The following is a 15773-nucleotide window of genomic DNA, read 5'->3' as shown; positions in this document are numbered from 1 at the left end:
GATGACTGAAGATAGCTGAATGACTGTTCATTACCCCATGTAAAAACATATTTCAGATAAGGTATTTTGAGGTTTACTACGAGATCAAGAATAGCAAGTTTTTAGGGTGCTACAGTGGTGCCTGTGTAATAGCCAGCGTGTGCAGACGCTACAGTTTAAATTTAGCTGTCATCCTGTGAAATCTTGTCAGTTAGCGTTCTTAACAAAAGCAAGAGATTGTGCTAATGAAGAATCGCGCTTTGTAATGCTTGGAGTAGTGAGTAGCAAAACAGTGTCTGTACTGTGTCAACCATTAAAATACTGAAAGAATAATCTGCAAATACCTAGCTTCCTAAATTTTCTCAGGCACCATTGCAAGGCTCACAGGACTAGTCCCCCATAGACTGGGAACTCGGGTACCAGGTTAATCCTGCAGAAGTGTCTCACGTGACAGAGTCAAGGAAGATGAATATAGTTTCTTCAGATTTCCTTCAGATAACAAACTCGGAGGCATGAAGTGCAATTTTAATATCTTTTTCTATTATAAATATTAAACCAAAAATCTTACAATTTATATAAAATCTTTACAATCTGTACACTTGTTCAATCTTTGCAAACAGCATTAAAACCAAAAATTTTCACGTTGCCACAGAGATCAGTTACAACAAAATAACAGATTGCTACTGTAACAAAAAGGTATTTCCAGAAACACGTATAAGCTACTTTAAAGGCAATTGTGTTTAATCTGAATATGAACAGTAGCCGTGCCCTGTTAATTGTTACGTTACTCAGTCTATTTACTTTTATCTTTAAAGGATCAGAATTCACACTTTAAAAATAAACAGTAGTTGGGGGGGGCAAATTATTTTTTCTTCCTTTCTGTATGTACACAAAAGACAGCTGAGCCTGAAGGAGGATTAAAGGTGAGTGCTCTTCATTTAAATTAGCCATGAGAAAATAAATTTCAATATCGGTGTTCGTTAACATGACTTTTTTTTTAACAGCACTTAGTACTTTAATTGTATCTCTTTTCCCTAGCATAAAGCAGCTTGAAGATTAAGAGAGATGCGACTGGTCTTTGTTCAGTAGCTTGGTCAGTTTCAGCACTATCCCAGGAGCGTCAGTTTCTGCTATTAGTATTTCATGCAGGAAAAAGGACATAAGGAACTACCACCACAACAAACAAACCAACCAAGCCCAGCTGTAAGGGCCTTTGGGCAAACAAAAGAGAACCTGAAGGTACTTGGAGAGCTCTGAGATTCTCCAGGTATCAACTGACTTCTTTGAAGCAGGAAGTTTTCAGCATATATGAAGCGCCACACGCTGTTTCTGTAAGATATTCCTGCAAACAGGTCCCTTTTAAATCGTTCCGATCGTTTGTAGGAACAAGACGACAACACAGAGAAACATTAAGTTAGCATTTAGGACTGTACAAATCTATGGTCATAACTCCATTTTCAGTACTAAGTACTCAAAGTTAGTACTCAATAACTTAGTAACACAGCAGCCTTTGGGCCAGCTGCTGACATTAGGGAATTTTTCTTTTTAAATAAGAATTTGTTCATGATCTCCACACCCCAGAGTAGACTAAGTATATGTATACACACAAATTCTATTAGAATCCTGAGTTTAGACCAGAAGCGAGCCGAGTTATCATAGCTGCACAACAAGATTTACCAGGCTTAGCTGCTCTTTGGAGCTATTTTTGAAATACGTGAAAATATATTCGACATTTATCTTGTTTATTTTAATTGTTGCAGAAACAGACTTTTATTTGCTAAATGCCTGTTAGAAATAGGCCTTGCTCTAGTTCCCTGAATAGAGGAAAAAATCAAGCAGCTTACAGGTAATGGGCAAAGAAGTTCGCAGACATGACCTGAAAGCCATTTTGATTGATCAAAGTGCAATTCCATGTTAATTGTTAATAATTCAGGTTTAGTGTATGAGGAAAAAAAGCTGCACAATCTTCACAGCTGCTGGTTTTTGTCTTATGCATTTCAGTTCTTTACATACCATATGTATTTACAGTAAGGTAACAGAAAATCTACTACTACTATTTCCCTCCATTTGTTTTTACTTAGACACGGAGATGCAAGCACAATCCAAGTTCAAAACCAAGAATTTAGAATCACTAAATTGGCAAATAGTTTCAAATAGACTTTTTTTATAAATAAAGCATTCATATACTTGGTAATGTCTGTAAATTGTGAATGGAACATACATTTATACCACTTTGAACACAAAGCACACATGCTGTTGTAATAGGTTGACTAAATTTCAGTCTGTAATAGACTTCATAAACTAACTTACAAGTTTTGAGGAGCACTAGTGGACTTTGTAAATAAATATTTCAAGAAGTCTTAAGTTTCTGGTGTTTAAATGTGTGACAGCAAATCCCTGTTTGATAAACGCAAGCAAGTTTTATACAACTGTAAGTGGATTTGCTTGGTATGCAAATGCGATTTTAAAATTGCCTAGTCTGACAAGTAGATTTATCAGTAACTTAAAAGACTGTTTTGTTGTCTCTTAACAATATGTACACCTTGTAGATTTAAGAAATCTAAGTTACCTCCCTAGCACCTTTTACTGTACAAAATTTACACCTCATAAGAGCACGCTCGTCTCGACTCTTTACCTAAAGTGCATGTGAAATCTAGGAGAGAAAATGGTTAGAACCAGCAGATGGTGGGAGCTCTGGAATAGAGTAACTGTTGCACTGGGGTTACTGTACAGTTTCCCTCATAAGATGGCCCTCAAGGTCCTGCTCGACAATGGCGTCCACTTCTTTGACATGAGAGAAGAAGAATCAGCCTTGTCCCATATCTACCGTCTGCGGACAGCCAGCTATCCCATAAGCCAAATAAGTAGGGCTGAGTGTTACAAGCTGTAGCATGGAACACAAAAATGGAAGCAGTGTTCAATGGAAACTCTAGTCTCGTCTATTTTACCTTAACAAAGGTAAACGTTTGAGCAGCGGGACTTCTAAAGCTCTGAAAGAGGGTTCAAAAAATTGTCAGTTTATCTTAACAAAGTCTAAGAATCAAATATCATCATTAGCTTAACTACTAATTTTAATATTCTTGTTAAACTTTGGAAGTAAAGATGACAGTTCACTTCATGATTTTAGTTTGTTTCAGCCACAACGAGAAGGAACTTTCTCTTAATGGAATATTTCTACAGTTTTACTTAAATACTCAGCTTTATCGAACGTTTTTTTCTACAAACCTGAACTTGGGCCAAATCTGAGGTGACACAGTCTCACAAATAGCTACTTCGTCACAACACTTGTAGAGTAAGGTGTGCTGCCGGCAGCCAAGTCCCTGGGGAATCCACGTGGTCTTCATCATGAACAGAAATTTCAGCAACAGTGTCACTCCTTTTAAAAGCAACCCCAGAAGATACAATATTCATTGCACAGGTAATGCTAAATTACCGTAACAAGTCAAGGGAATGGATGTATGCATTCGGGAGTGCGCGTTTAATATGGAAATGTGTTGAGTATTTCTGTTTAACATCCTTCAGAGTCTGTCTCCAGTCAGTTGGTAAAGCAGCTTTATCGCAACCCCTCCTTCAGTCTTACATTCTTCCACAGGAGCCTTCCTCTCTCGCCTGCTAGGAGCAGTCTCTGTGTTGTAGGTTGTCGACTACGTGGTTTCTTGTCTGGATTGTGAGAGATTCAATTGTTTTATGTGCCTGTTCCAGTTGGATCTTTAAACCTTCATTGTCTGCCTTTAGAATATTTCTTTCCTAAACCAAAAAAAAAAAAAAAACACAAACCACCAGAGAATGGTATTTTATTTTGAATTTGTTTCAGGACTGTCCGGTTGCATGTTTATGTTGACCCGCATAAAAGTAAGTTGGTGTAACTCTTGTCAATGGAACAGAACCAGTAACTTATTTGAATGTTTCCATAGTCACTGGTGTATCCTTTGTGTATTCTCGCAAAACTTACCAGCAGCTGGTATCTGACAGTCAGGTTCACAACCTGCATTTATCCACCCTCCACTGCTCCTCTCACAACAGCAGTAACACAGGGGAAACAAGAACACACACTTTACTGCTCTACTAATGCGGAAATTAATGTACAATAATCTAATACGTTAATTTATAACATCAGCTGTTGTTCAGTAACTGAGGTCAGGATCTGCTGAGGAGGCAAAGACAAGTATAAATTGGAGGATTCACACGAATGGGATATTTTAAAGAACCAGTTCTTACAAGTACATCCACACTTCACGTGCTTGTCTATGTTGAATGTACTGTTGACTGAAAGAGAAGTGGTCTGTACTGGAAGACTCTTCCTAATTGCCTTCATCTCTGTCTTAATAAACCAATCATCTTTCATAAAAGATGAGCTCGTTTTATAAACAGCAAAGCATACTTTGAAAGTTATATTGATCCTTCAAAGATCAGTCTGTGCTCCTGTTGTTGGATTGTTTCCATGTTAGTCCATTTCAGAATAGTGATAGTAATAAGTATAAAAATAAGTCCGCCTTTGTTCCTCATAATCATATCTGGATCCATCCATCAGTTGTGTTGTTGATACTGTGATAGTCTTTTAACATGTCTGGAAGGTGTTGTTTCTACAAACCTGAATTTGGGACAAATCTGAGGTGACAGTCTTATGAATAGCTACTTTGTCAGAACCCTTGGGACTGATACAGGTGAAATCTAGCAAGAGGCATCATGTCTGTTCACACAGCAAAATTTCTTGGTGACTTACAGGTACCAAAAAAAAGCAGGGATTCACTGTCAGTTGAACAAAAGCAGAGCTCCTCACCCTCCCTGCCCCGTATATTCTGTCACTTAGGGGAGCAGAGGCCACCAAAAGCAGGAAGAAATTCAGGACTATGTTACTTGTCTTATGGAGTAACATCCTGTCTTAAGCGACTGCATTATGTTCACATTCTTGCCTCTCACTTTTAAGACTGACAGGGATCAGTGTAATCATAACAAGGGCTTCAAAATTTATTCCCTAAGTACTAGTACTAAAAAATTTATTCCCTGTACTTGTACTAAAATTTATGCTTGAAGTGAAGCATTGCTGGTGTTGAAGTGGCTAAGCATTTACGATGCCACTCGTGGATTGTTCTGGCAATTAATGACACTGGACTAAGGTGACACCTTCCCACCCAGCCATTCCCCCACACCCTCCAACCACTTTACGGTACTCTTGTGTAGAACAGAACTTATTTCATTGCATATGTACCTGCTCAAGCTCCTGGTATGAGGGTTTACGGCTGTGATGCTCCTCCTTCATTTTCTGGCTGGAGTCCTTGTTTTCCCATTTAACATATGCCTTTTTGCGACCTAGAATTGGGCTTGGACATGGGGATGGTGGAGCTGCCTGGAGATAAGGATTTTCTGGCATCCTGTGTTCTTTCTTCTCTGTCTGCCTACGAGATACATCACCAGCCAGGAGTACAGAATCAGTCTGTATACCTTTATGAACTACAGCTGGTTTCAGTCTCACTGAGATTTTCTGAGCTGAGGAACCCATGAGCATAATGGTTCGGTCCTTGCTGTCTTCATTGTGCTCCACTACTTCTCCATTGGGAAATGTGAACGGCCCTTCTTCTTGTCCTGTAGAATATATATGATAAATTGAGTCAAGATCTTATCCCAGGAAAGGAGAAACACGAGGCACAGTAATTAAACATGATTTTCATAAATAAAACAACATTTATTAGTTTTACATTTATTGCTCTCTAAATTAGGTGTCATTGCAAGTTTCTCAATGTTCTGTCTCTTGGAACAACTCTTTGCCATGCCTCAGTAACATAAATATGGATCAGGAAGAGGAAAACAGGTGTACCATCAAGGTCAGCTAGAGAAAAACCTCTCGATGGCTAAGAGGTTTTATATAGACCATGGACCTTGGTGGTTGGACTGGAAGATTAAACCTGGGTGTTAGTTCAATGTTGTGACAACTTGCAGCTGTAAGATACAACTTATCTCATCCACTTTATAAAGGTGAAATAATGACATTTTTAATTTTATGCTGCTTTTGTACGGGTCATCCTAAAACACTTCTACTTTTGCAGTTAAAAGTAAAAACTGACGGAGGGGAAGAAAAAACCCCACAGTGTTAGAAGCAGTGGGCAAAAGATGTGATTAAAGGATTTAAAAAAGACCTGTTTCAGATAAACTAATTTCTGTTGTTAGGAAGAAAACAAAATGAGACTGGATGTTCAAACACACGAGGGGAAAGAACAAAGTCCGTCCAGTAGCTGCTGCAGGCTCTGGAGAATTAAATGAAGATACGAACAGATGCGGCTTACACCTTCAACCTAGACTTGAATTCTCATTCTTTGACATGACGTAGCATTGAGAGGTACCACGTTCTGGTGCACGGGGTGATGATGGGGCAACAGACTACAGTTCAGCCTCTCTAAGCGCATGACATCCCGCGAGGTGGTTGTTACCAGTGCTGCAGCCATTGCAGGTGCAACCACAGAGACCCACATGGTCAGTTATCAGGAGAAATTGTCTGCACTGTGCTCCACATAAGTGCTAATAGGAAGCTTAAGATCAAATCCGTCAGTATGAATCTTAAATACAATGCAAAAGATTAATATCAAAGTAGCGAGAAGCAGATTTGAAGAACATCAGATACAGGCAAAGAGCAGGACAGAAATTCAAAGAAAGTCAGTAAGGAGAGACTTGAACAGCGAAATCAAAAGAAAAACAAACCAAAAGCAGTCTGAGGTCTTATTCAAGGACAATGCTTCCTCCTTTGGAGGCCTACGTGGTAATACACAATATGAAAAGTTTATACGGCTTGTTTCCTATAAGGAAAAAAGAACAGAGATGTGTAGATTTTTCATTTCTGATTAAATGAAAGATGGAGGTACATAGAGGAGTTTTAAGATTCAGCTACTGAAGTGGAAAAAATAAACACAATCATTTCTTGGTTTTTTCTTGATTAACTCCACATTGAAATCTAAGAATTGTAACAGTGCAGTAGTCACTTAATGTGACAACAGTGATAAACATTAGAATGTGCCAAGACCTGCTTGTCACAAGGTGAGAGAGTTAAGGGAACCTGTCAGCTGTTCAGTTCATGGCACCTAGTTCTCATGAGAGTCTGGCAGAAGATTTACTCAGTTTTTGTGGAATTTGAGCACCACACATATTGTGTAGTGTGACAAGAGATACCCCAGAAGGGGAGTCCTTAGTTATTCAGACTAGCACTGGAACGGTGTTACTTGGTACAGGCTCACTTACGCCTGGTTCTAGTTTATATTTTGATGAAACACTGCAGTTAACTAACGAAACCTAAAATGCTGCTGAACAACTTAGCTTTAAAAGAAAAAGGAGCGAAGGAAAGATTATCTAGATCTTTTGATCTTTTTAATGTGATCTTTTCTCACCATGGAATTGCTCTTTGACTCCTACTGGGCAGAGGCTTGAAGCAAGAGCAGATGTTGGGCTGCTGTCTGCCACTGAAGTTTTGGGTCTTCTCTTGCACTCTATCACTACCAGGTCTTTGCATTGCTTGTGACAGTTCATTCCGCAGTCTGTAAACAAAACAAAGTTTACACGATTCAGTGGCTCCATTGTAGCATCTAAGATCAGCTCTCACACCATGCTGCCTCCCCAGGAAGGAAGAAAGCTTCTTTGGTGTTCTCTACATGTATTACCTGTAACAACATACATCTGGTAAACACACCAGCAACATCCCTTTGCTATATACACCTAAAACTCCTTTTTATTGTGAAAATACAAAATAGCAACGTTCAGTCGCAACAGCGTTTTGACTGTAAGAGCTGCAGAGAAAGCAGATACCTGCATGAGGAAGAAAACTCTGCAAAATACATGTTGTGAATGTGCTGCACAGTTTCCAGAGCATTGGTGTTTGTGCCCATTGGAATAGAAGGGTCTTTTCCCAGACCTTCTGAATTCAGTGATGTTTTGCAAAGGGTTAGAGCTATCAGTTATGAGTTCCTTCATCTTTGCATTTCTTCTGGACCATCTGTCTGTCACACTATTGTTGAATCAGACTTCTCCTCCCTGAGAGGTCAGATTAAATAGGTCCATAGACATAGCAATGGATCTCAGGATGACCAGGTTTTTTTTTCATTCACCATCAATTATAGATTAAAATTAACCAAGTATAAAGTACCTTACCTTTGCACCTGTATCCTTGTTTAATGACTCCCCATAGCTGAAATTCAAACAAAGACTATGTATTAATATATTTCTCTGCACATTTGAAACCTCCAGATATAAAAATCCACTAAAAGCTCCACTCATTTCTAAGATCTGAGCTCCTGCAGAATATCTTGGTTTTCTACCCTTTTAAAGGTAAGATCAAAATATGAACTATTTACCTCTTTAGCATAAGATAAACAGAATATTTTATGTGCATTCCTTAATCACAAAGAAAATACCTTGAGCTAGTCTCTTGCGAATACATCAGCAGATCTGACAGCCCCCAGAGGAATTGAGGAGCTGGAGAATTCTGTCTCAGCACCCTTGGTTGATGCCAGCTAAACTGGGGACAGTCAGTTTTACTAAATCTTTCTGTGCCATAGGCAGGGGGCATGTCAAGTCTGTACCAGGACATGAGTTCTAAGAGCCCCACGGAGTGGAAGGCTCTGGATTTGGAAGTCTTGCCTGAGACTGTGTTTGGTGACACAACCGAACACCACAAGGTAAGAGCCATGTTTAAACAGATAATAGTACTGCCAAAAGGGTGTAAATGGTACCTTAGATAGCTACGCAGGCAGAAGCCTGGTGTTCTGTATAGCTTCACTGGTTTTATACAGATCTATTTCTGTAATAATCATATGGTGATTATGACATTAAAAAAGGCATTATTCTAAACAACGTTAACAGAATTTACCAAAAAGTAAACTTACAAATCCAGCACAGTTGTCACAGAAAGTAGGCCTTAAGTAAGTGGTCTCTTGGAAGTTGTGAGCAAAGCCAAGTCCTAATTTGGAATAGATTGAGCTAGCCCTCATAAAGTAAGCTGTTATTTCATCCCTGCTAATCAGGCCTTCCCTGAAAATAAACAAGAATAGTTATTTGTGAGACATAGCTTTTTTTAAAGCATAAGGAGAATTAAACATGTATTTCTTCACAATTTATATGGCAATAGTTTCATGGGCCAAAAAACTACAGTGATCTCAGTAATCTTGTCAACTGCTCCCAAAGTCTACAGAAGCTTATCTATCCATGTAAAATGCAGCCTGTAAGGATAAACGAAATATCTGCATATGTGATGCATCCTCAAAACTACTTCATACAAAACCTCTGAATAATCACTATTGTATTTTTCCACACATTAATATGTTGAGAAAAATGTTCTTAATTTGACCAAAATATACATTTGACAATTCTCTATTTTAATCTTAGAAAAGTTCTTTAGTAGTATATACTGAATATCATTCAAAAAATTCTTTTTCTATTATCTGTTCTTCCTCCTACATCAGCCTGGTTACCACATGTACGCTCATGAAGATGTCATTCACAACACATATAGAAGATGCTTTTGTCAGTTACGATTTCACCTCTATTTGTGGGTCAAGAAGGTGATTTTACCACCCTAATGATAGAAATAAAATTTAAAAACAAAACCCCAAAATCCCCTCCCAAAACAGATGCTACAAAGTTGATAAGCCAAACTAGGTACTCACCAGTCCTTGGCCATTACACAAAATGAGAATGGAAAACTGGCAGCTATCTTTTCAAATTCTTCCTGGGAAATGTATCCATCCTGATCATGGTCATAATTTTTGAAGACAGACTGTGCAAGATAACAGTTTAAGTAGAACAGTTTATAATGTGGATGGGTGGGCTGAAATACCACTTTAGAAAGCGTCCACAATATTTACAGATTTCCTCTCCCACTTTCTCCCAGTATCTATTAAACAGTGCAACAGCCTAACTGCTTTTTTCGCTTGAGACTAAAGCAGCATTATGATTTCTTGATTTGTAGCAAAATGTAGATAAGCCTACACAGGCTGGACTAAATGCTTCACTACACAATGACAGCTCTTTTTTAGTTTCACTTTAAGATCATTATGTCCGGGCCTACATATATAACTTGTACTAATGCTCTCAATTAGTGCTCTCAGTGATGATCTCTGTAGCCAAATCAGTGTAGCTGACTAGCTTATTTCATCAGGTCAATGTTATGTGAAAAGTAGTTATATAACAGAATTGTCATGTAGACACATATTTCCACTTGTGGAACAACATTACTGTTTGCCTCTGGCGCTAAGGCAAGGAGAACACCTAGGCCAAATTAGAAATATATTCCAAAAGAGCATGCATCAAAGGACACCTAACAATATTAGAAGTGTTTAGAAGGAAAAGAGATGAAGCAGGGATGCAAAGACAAGCTCTTTACCTCTCTCTCTCTCTCTCCCCCCGTCGGTTTTGGAATCAATCACCTGAGCCTACTTGATGGTTTCCAGTAAAGCAGGTGACCCAAAAGAGAGAGAAAAAGTAGTGGCTGCTGGTGACACAGCCGTTGAGAGGCCCACTTTCAGACTCCACCAGTAACATGATGTTGGAGTCCCTGGTAGAAATGGACTCCCTGGCCTCTTGGAAGAATGGAATTACATAAACCAGCATTCACACTCCACACTGGATCCTTAGCCATTTAAGGAATTACCTTCCGTACCTCATGGGCCACTGCTGCTATTTACAGCTAGGCAGAAATATCTCTTTGTGAGGACAGAAGTGCTTACCGACTCAGCACAGCTTTGAATGTGTCCAGTATTTTTTCCCTTCTTTGTATCTTCTCATACCTAGAGATTAAGGCTACGACTGATATGTAAGGTAAAGAAGCCAACCATACTTACATCTACCATCCTCTGAACGTGCTTGCTGATGGTTTTTGGATCAGGTTTTGGGGCTATTCCTGAAGCCCAGTCTACAACTACTGGTGGTCTGGAAGGTGTCAAAGGCTAGAATAAATTGAATGCAACTTCATCAGTACCACATGGAAAGATTTTTCAGTATTACACTTCTTTCATTTGTGACAATGGACTATGTGACACAGGACTGCGGAAGTGGCCTGTTGGATCCAACACCAGACTTTTGATAATTATGTGGTACTTCAGAGGAAGCTCTTCCCTGAACTGTCCAAAACACCAGTTGTTCCTTAAATTGCCACAGCTCACTGACAGCCCTGTAAATTCACCGTGTTTTTCATATTTATAAAACAGGAACAAACATACAATATAACACTCATGGGTCTCATCATTTGAATCACATAAGAATTCTTCATTTAAAAGAATCAGTATCAATTGCCAAGATAGAGCCTGATGTCATGGCTCTACACAAGTAAGTTCATTTGCTTCCATATTATAAAACCTGATATGGTGCTAGCTCTCCCATACATTCTAGCTTAGGTTTCATCATCAACCAAACAATTTATGCTTTAACAGATTTTACTCAGTCCGTAAAGCTAAAATGCTTCCAATGTAGCATAAAATACAATTAAATGAATTCAAGGGATAAAAGTTACTTTACTCATTAAAAAAATGTTTTTGTTAAGAATCCGGAAAGGCCCTTACAGCAGCTCGGTGACTTCGTGGCTCTCGTGCATAGGAAAGCTCATAAATTTCATCTTCTGTGTAGTAAAGATCAAGGGACAGCTGAAAACAAACACAACATTAGTTTAATCACAAAACAGTCACTATTACTTGATAAACTTATTCCTGACGTGCATGAGTATTTTTTTGGTGGATTCATTTTTAATTTAGATTGCACCTAAGAAAAATGCACTTGACCTGCACAGGTGCTCACAGTGATTTGAAATGGGTACTCTTCTAAATTCCAGACTGCTATTGCCATTATCTGGAAATCTGTAACATTACACAGCTACAGTCATTAGCATAGCAAGTGACTGTAGGCATAATTATCACTCGGTTAATAAGTAACCTGGAAAAAACTGTTACTCCCATAATATTCAAGTGGTCTATTGTGCAACTAAGCAGAAAAGCACCGTTCCAATGAAACTGTCCATCAACTCAAATTGTCAAAAAACTCTTGTTTAAACATGTCATATTTACCCAATCCAGCTGTGACCATGTTGAACTAAAAAGTATATGATAAGGACTTGCATAGTCCATCTTTTTGGGATGGTTCCATTTATGGGGAACCTTCAGCTGTTAACAGCAATTATGTAAAGCAAGAAACAGTATACCTGGGTAAATAAAGAAATTTGAGAAAATTATCAAATTCAAACTTTTGCTTTTGTGTGTGCCCTGGAAAATAGTACAGCAAATATAGTATTGACTGGGAACAAATTTCAAGCTAAGATTGAAGACTGGTAACACCACACTTTTTGAATATTTACATGAAAATATTCACACTAGACATGATGGAATAGAAAAGCCAGATGTAAATGTGATACAAGCCTCAATCTATGGCAAGTCCAAAGAAAAGACAGACTTATTACAGAGTGTCAAGATCGTGAGAGTCACATGTATATAAACTAAGGAATGAAAATATGCTATTTTCTCCAATGAATAACCTTACTCAAATTGCAGATATGCAATAACCTTCTTGTGAACAACTGCAAGAATTACTGGTGTAGTCATAACAGTGAGTAATTTTAGATTCTAGGGGAAATCTTAAAGTAGTTTCTGACACTTAAAAATCAAAAGTCCAAATGTTAGGACACTTCTATGAATTATTGACTTATGTATGTAATTAACTAGTACCACTTCAAACTTATTTGCCTGCTAATGGGAAAGCATATGACTAAGGAAACAGAAAGAGGAAGAAGACTGTTGGAAAAAATCAGGGAACAAACAGGAGAATTATGCACCCTGGAATATTAGCAAATAAGAAGCTCCTGTTTTGAAAAGAAGTATTTCTTTTAATTTATGTTCTGTCATATATAGCTGCATGAAATTGTGGCCAAAATTCTACATATTTGTAATAGCCATTTTTATAAAACATTATTTAAAATAAATACATTAAAAAATTAAATAATTAAAATAAAATTAAATAATTAAAATAATTTGAGACAAAACATTTAAAATATTTAGCAGGAAGAAATTCACCACTTTATGTAGCTCTACTTCAGGCCTTGGGCATATGCACTTCAATTTCACACACAAGTGCTCCCAGAAAGAATAAATAACCTCAACCACAGAAGCATTTTTATCTATTAGCTTTTTGCTGAAACAGGGCTTGTAATCAGGAAGTGGAAGCAGCCTACTTAGTTCTTCCATGCTGAGGTACTTGTTAAGGCCAAACAAAACTGAGAAACAAAAAAAATACAGGATTTTAACTTACTAGGAGAAGATAAAACTATTGTTGTGACATACATCCTAGGTACTATCAATTTTGTTAGTGACATGGCACTGACTAGATACAACTGGAAGAGTAATACAACTATATTTGACTAACGTTTATGTCAGGCAGTTTTTTAGTACCAGAAGAAATTGGCTAGAAACATGGTATGTTTAACCCTACACATCTCGAGGGACTGAACTTTCACATGAAAGTTTGTGTGTTCAACACAAGGAAGCTTTGCATGCAGTCTTCTGCCTCCAAGATGCATCTAAGAAAGCTTTCTATCTTTCTCCCTATTTAGGCGTAATCAGCTGAGGATTCAGAGCGCTTCCTTAGTGAAAGTACAAACAGGATGCATACTACTATAGCAAAGCAGAAATAAACATTTCCTTCCCTTATAGAAATAATCGGAAGCATACTGCTGAACTGGCACCTCTATCTACCCTTGCTACCAGATAAATCAGTATCAGTAACTTTTTCTCTTCTTCTATTAACGTACATTTCCTTAAAGAAAAAAAATAATCTTACAATATTATATATTTATAATTAATGGAATTCTCTACTTAGTTGTTTGGGAGGTATATGAAGTTATTTCTTAAATGGAGGCATTTATCTCATCTAACAGACTTACCGTAAGCAAATGAACAAGGTCCATATTAGCCTCCAGGGGAAGTGGAATTTCCTGAAGTTGTATCAGCTCATTTATGTGGTTATACAGAGAGTATAGTTTGTATATGTTAATTTTTTTGTCCTCTAAGTAGTCTGGCATGCCCTCATAAAGTGATATCAAGTCTTTCAGGTGGACCCCAAGGATTGGGATCTTAAAGTTACTGCACTCGTTATAGGCACGTCGGTAACTATCATAATTTCTGTATGATGAAAGCAGTTCCGTCATCTCATTAAACACCTAAAAATAAAAAGAAAACAAAAAAATCAAATTCAGTTACTGTTTTTGTTCTGGTCATACAGCACAAGAATTTCCCCTGTTACTGTTAAAGCGTTTACTCAGAATGACTCTTGAAACGGATTTTAAAATTTTAGGCTTCAAATGAAATCTAGGTATTCACCGCACCTAATTTAACCATAATATGTAGTTATAGACAGTTAATTACAGCCTAATCTGTAATGCTGGTCTTCCTACATTCCCTATTTAGTCAATGAAAAGAAATAGGATCCCTTCAAATCAAGGGGATGTGTATGCAGTTAATGCATAAGCACACCACGTGCTCTCTGACCTTCATCAAAGCAACCATCGTCACCTTAAAATGTGGAATGCACTCCTCTGGCTTCCAGGTCACCAGCTGGAATCGGAAAGTCCTGGCAGAGAAACCCTACACTGTGCTATGGTCCCATCACAGCATGACCAGAACTCCCACTACAGTTCAAGGTGGCACACATGTGCTTTTAAGAAAACTTTTTTACTATGGAATGAAGAAGAAACAATATATTGGACTTGTTGTAAAGGCCAAAGGAATCTTAAGTCTAGCAGTATAAATATTTCCCTTGTTTAAAACAGGTACAAAGCTGACTCTCAACATTATAAAATCAATGGACCAATGTTTTCTCGTGGAATTTTCTAACCGCTTGATTTTTAACCTTCACAAATTGTTCATTACAGTTAAACTTTAAATTGTGTTCTCAAGTCACTAATTACCAGTCTTTATTTACCTGCTTTCTATTAGCTCTTGTATACAATTTCTCGATGCAAAAAGTTATTCAAATGGACACGTATGCCGTCCTTTCCCCATAATGACAACATTTGTAAAACATGCTTCTAAAATAAGCTTGCTAACTGGTTTTATAGATCCTGAGGAGCTGCAACCATTATCAGTGGGAGATCATACTTCTGGTCTGTACTCCAGGTATGCACTGTTCATTCAAGCTGATCATACTGTGATCAGAACAGGTTCATTAGATACCTATATGAAATCTTTCAGGCCCCAAACAAGATAAAATAGTAAAGCTTATTAGCTTCTTAAGAAGCCATTTCGTTGCTAAAAAATATTCTTTCCTTCACAGTTTTAGTAGTCAGAATCTCAGCAAAAAATATATCCACCTGTATTTCACAATAATTAAATTGGAAATTACAACTGATTCCTAACATTCCACTGCATTATAATGTGTGTGTATTAGGGCTAAGTTTGTTCAAGTGTGAACTAGATAAAATTTGTCATAGGGAAAGATCAGATGAACAAAACCAGTCCTTTCAGTTTTAAATTCAAAGTGCAGAACTCTGTGCTAGCATTTCATAGGCTCAGGATGGTCAGCGTTGCTATGGATGACAATAGTTTTGTTCTCAAATGTTCCAGGATGCAATTCCCTGCTTTTGTGTTTGAATGCTATTCTGTACTACTGCATATACATGAAAATGCAGCTTGTCGTATCTGAGTATTAAAAAAGAAACTTTAGAGAAGCTATACAAATCTTGAAGAAAGGTGGGGTTGGAAGTGTAGGAGTAACCGGTGTCGTAGAGATGAAATGACAAAGAAAAACCCTCCAAAACCAAAGGAAGTCTTCCTTTTTTTTTT

General features: G+C 37.7%; 1 protein-coding gene across 1 annotated transcript in view; it reads right to left on the bottom strand.

The window, feature by feature from the left end:
* Nucleotides 1–488: 488 nt before the first annotated feature.
* RASGRP1 (RAS guanyl releasing protein 1) overlaps nt 489–15773 on the bottom strand; it is a 44356-nt gene continuing 29071 nt past the window's right edge. The window contains exons 9-17 of the mRNA XM_074585007.1: nt 13877–14152; nt 11514–11594; nt 10797–10901; nt 9624–9733; nt 8844–8988; nt 8110–8146; nt 7353–7499; nt 5189–5562; nt 489–3726 (exon numbers count right to left, since the gene is read on the bottom strand). Coding sequence (XP_074441108.1) covers nt 3592–3726; nt 5189–5562; nt 7353–7499; nt 8110–8146; nt 8844–8988; nt 9624–9733; nt 10797–10901; nt 11514–11594; nt 13877–14152 — 1410 coding nt within the window. The 3' untranslated portion in view covers nt 489–3591. The remainder of the gene's footprint in view (nt 3727–5188; nt 5563–7352; nt 7500–8109; nt 8147–8843; nt 8989–9623; nt 9734–10796; nt 10902–11513; nt 11595–13876; nt 14153–15773) is intronic.

This window comes from Larus michahellis, chromosome 4, assembly GCF_964199755.1.
Source record: "Larus michahellis chromosome 4, bLarMic1.1, whole genome shotgun sequence".
In the NCBI taxonomy this organism is placed as follows: Eukaryota; Metazoa; Chordata; class Aves; order Charadriiformes; family Laridae; genus Larus; species Larus michahellis.
Note: the sequence above shows the minus strand (reverse complement) of the source record. Positions and strands in the feature narration are given on the sequence as shown.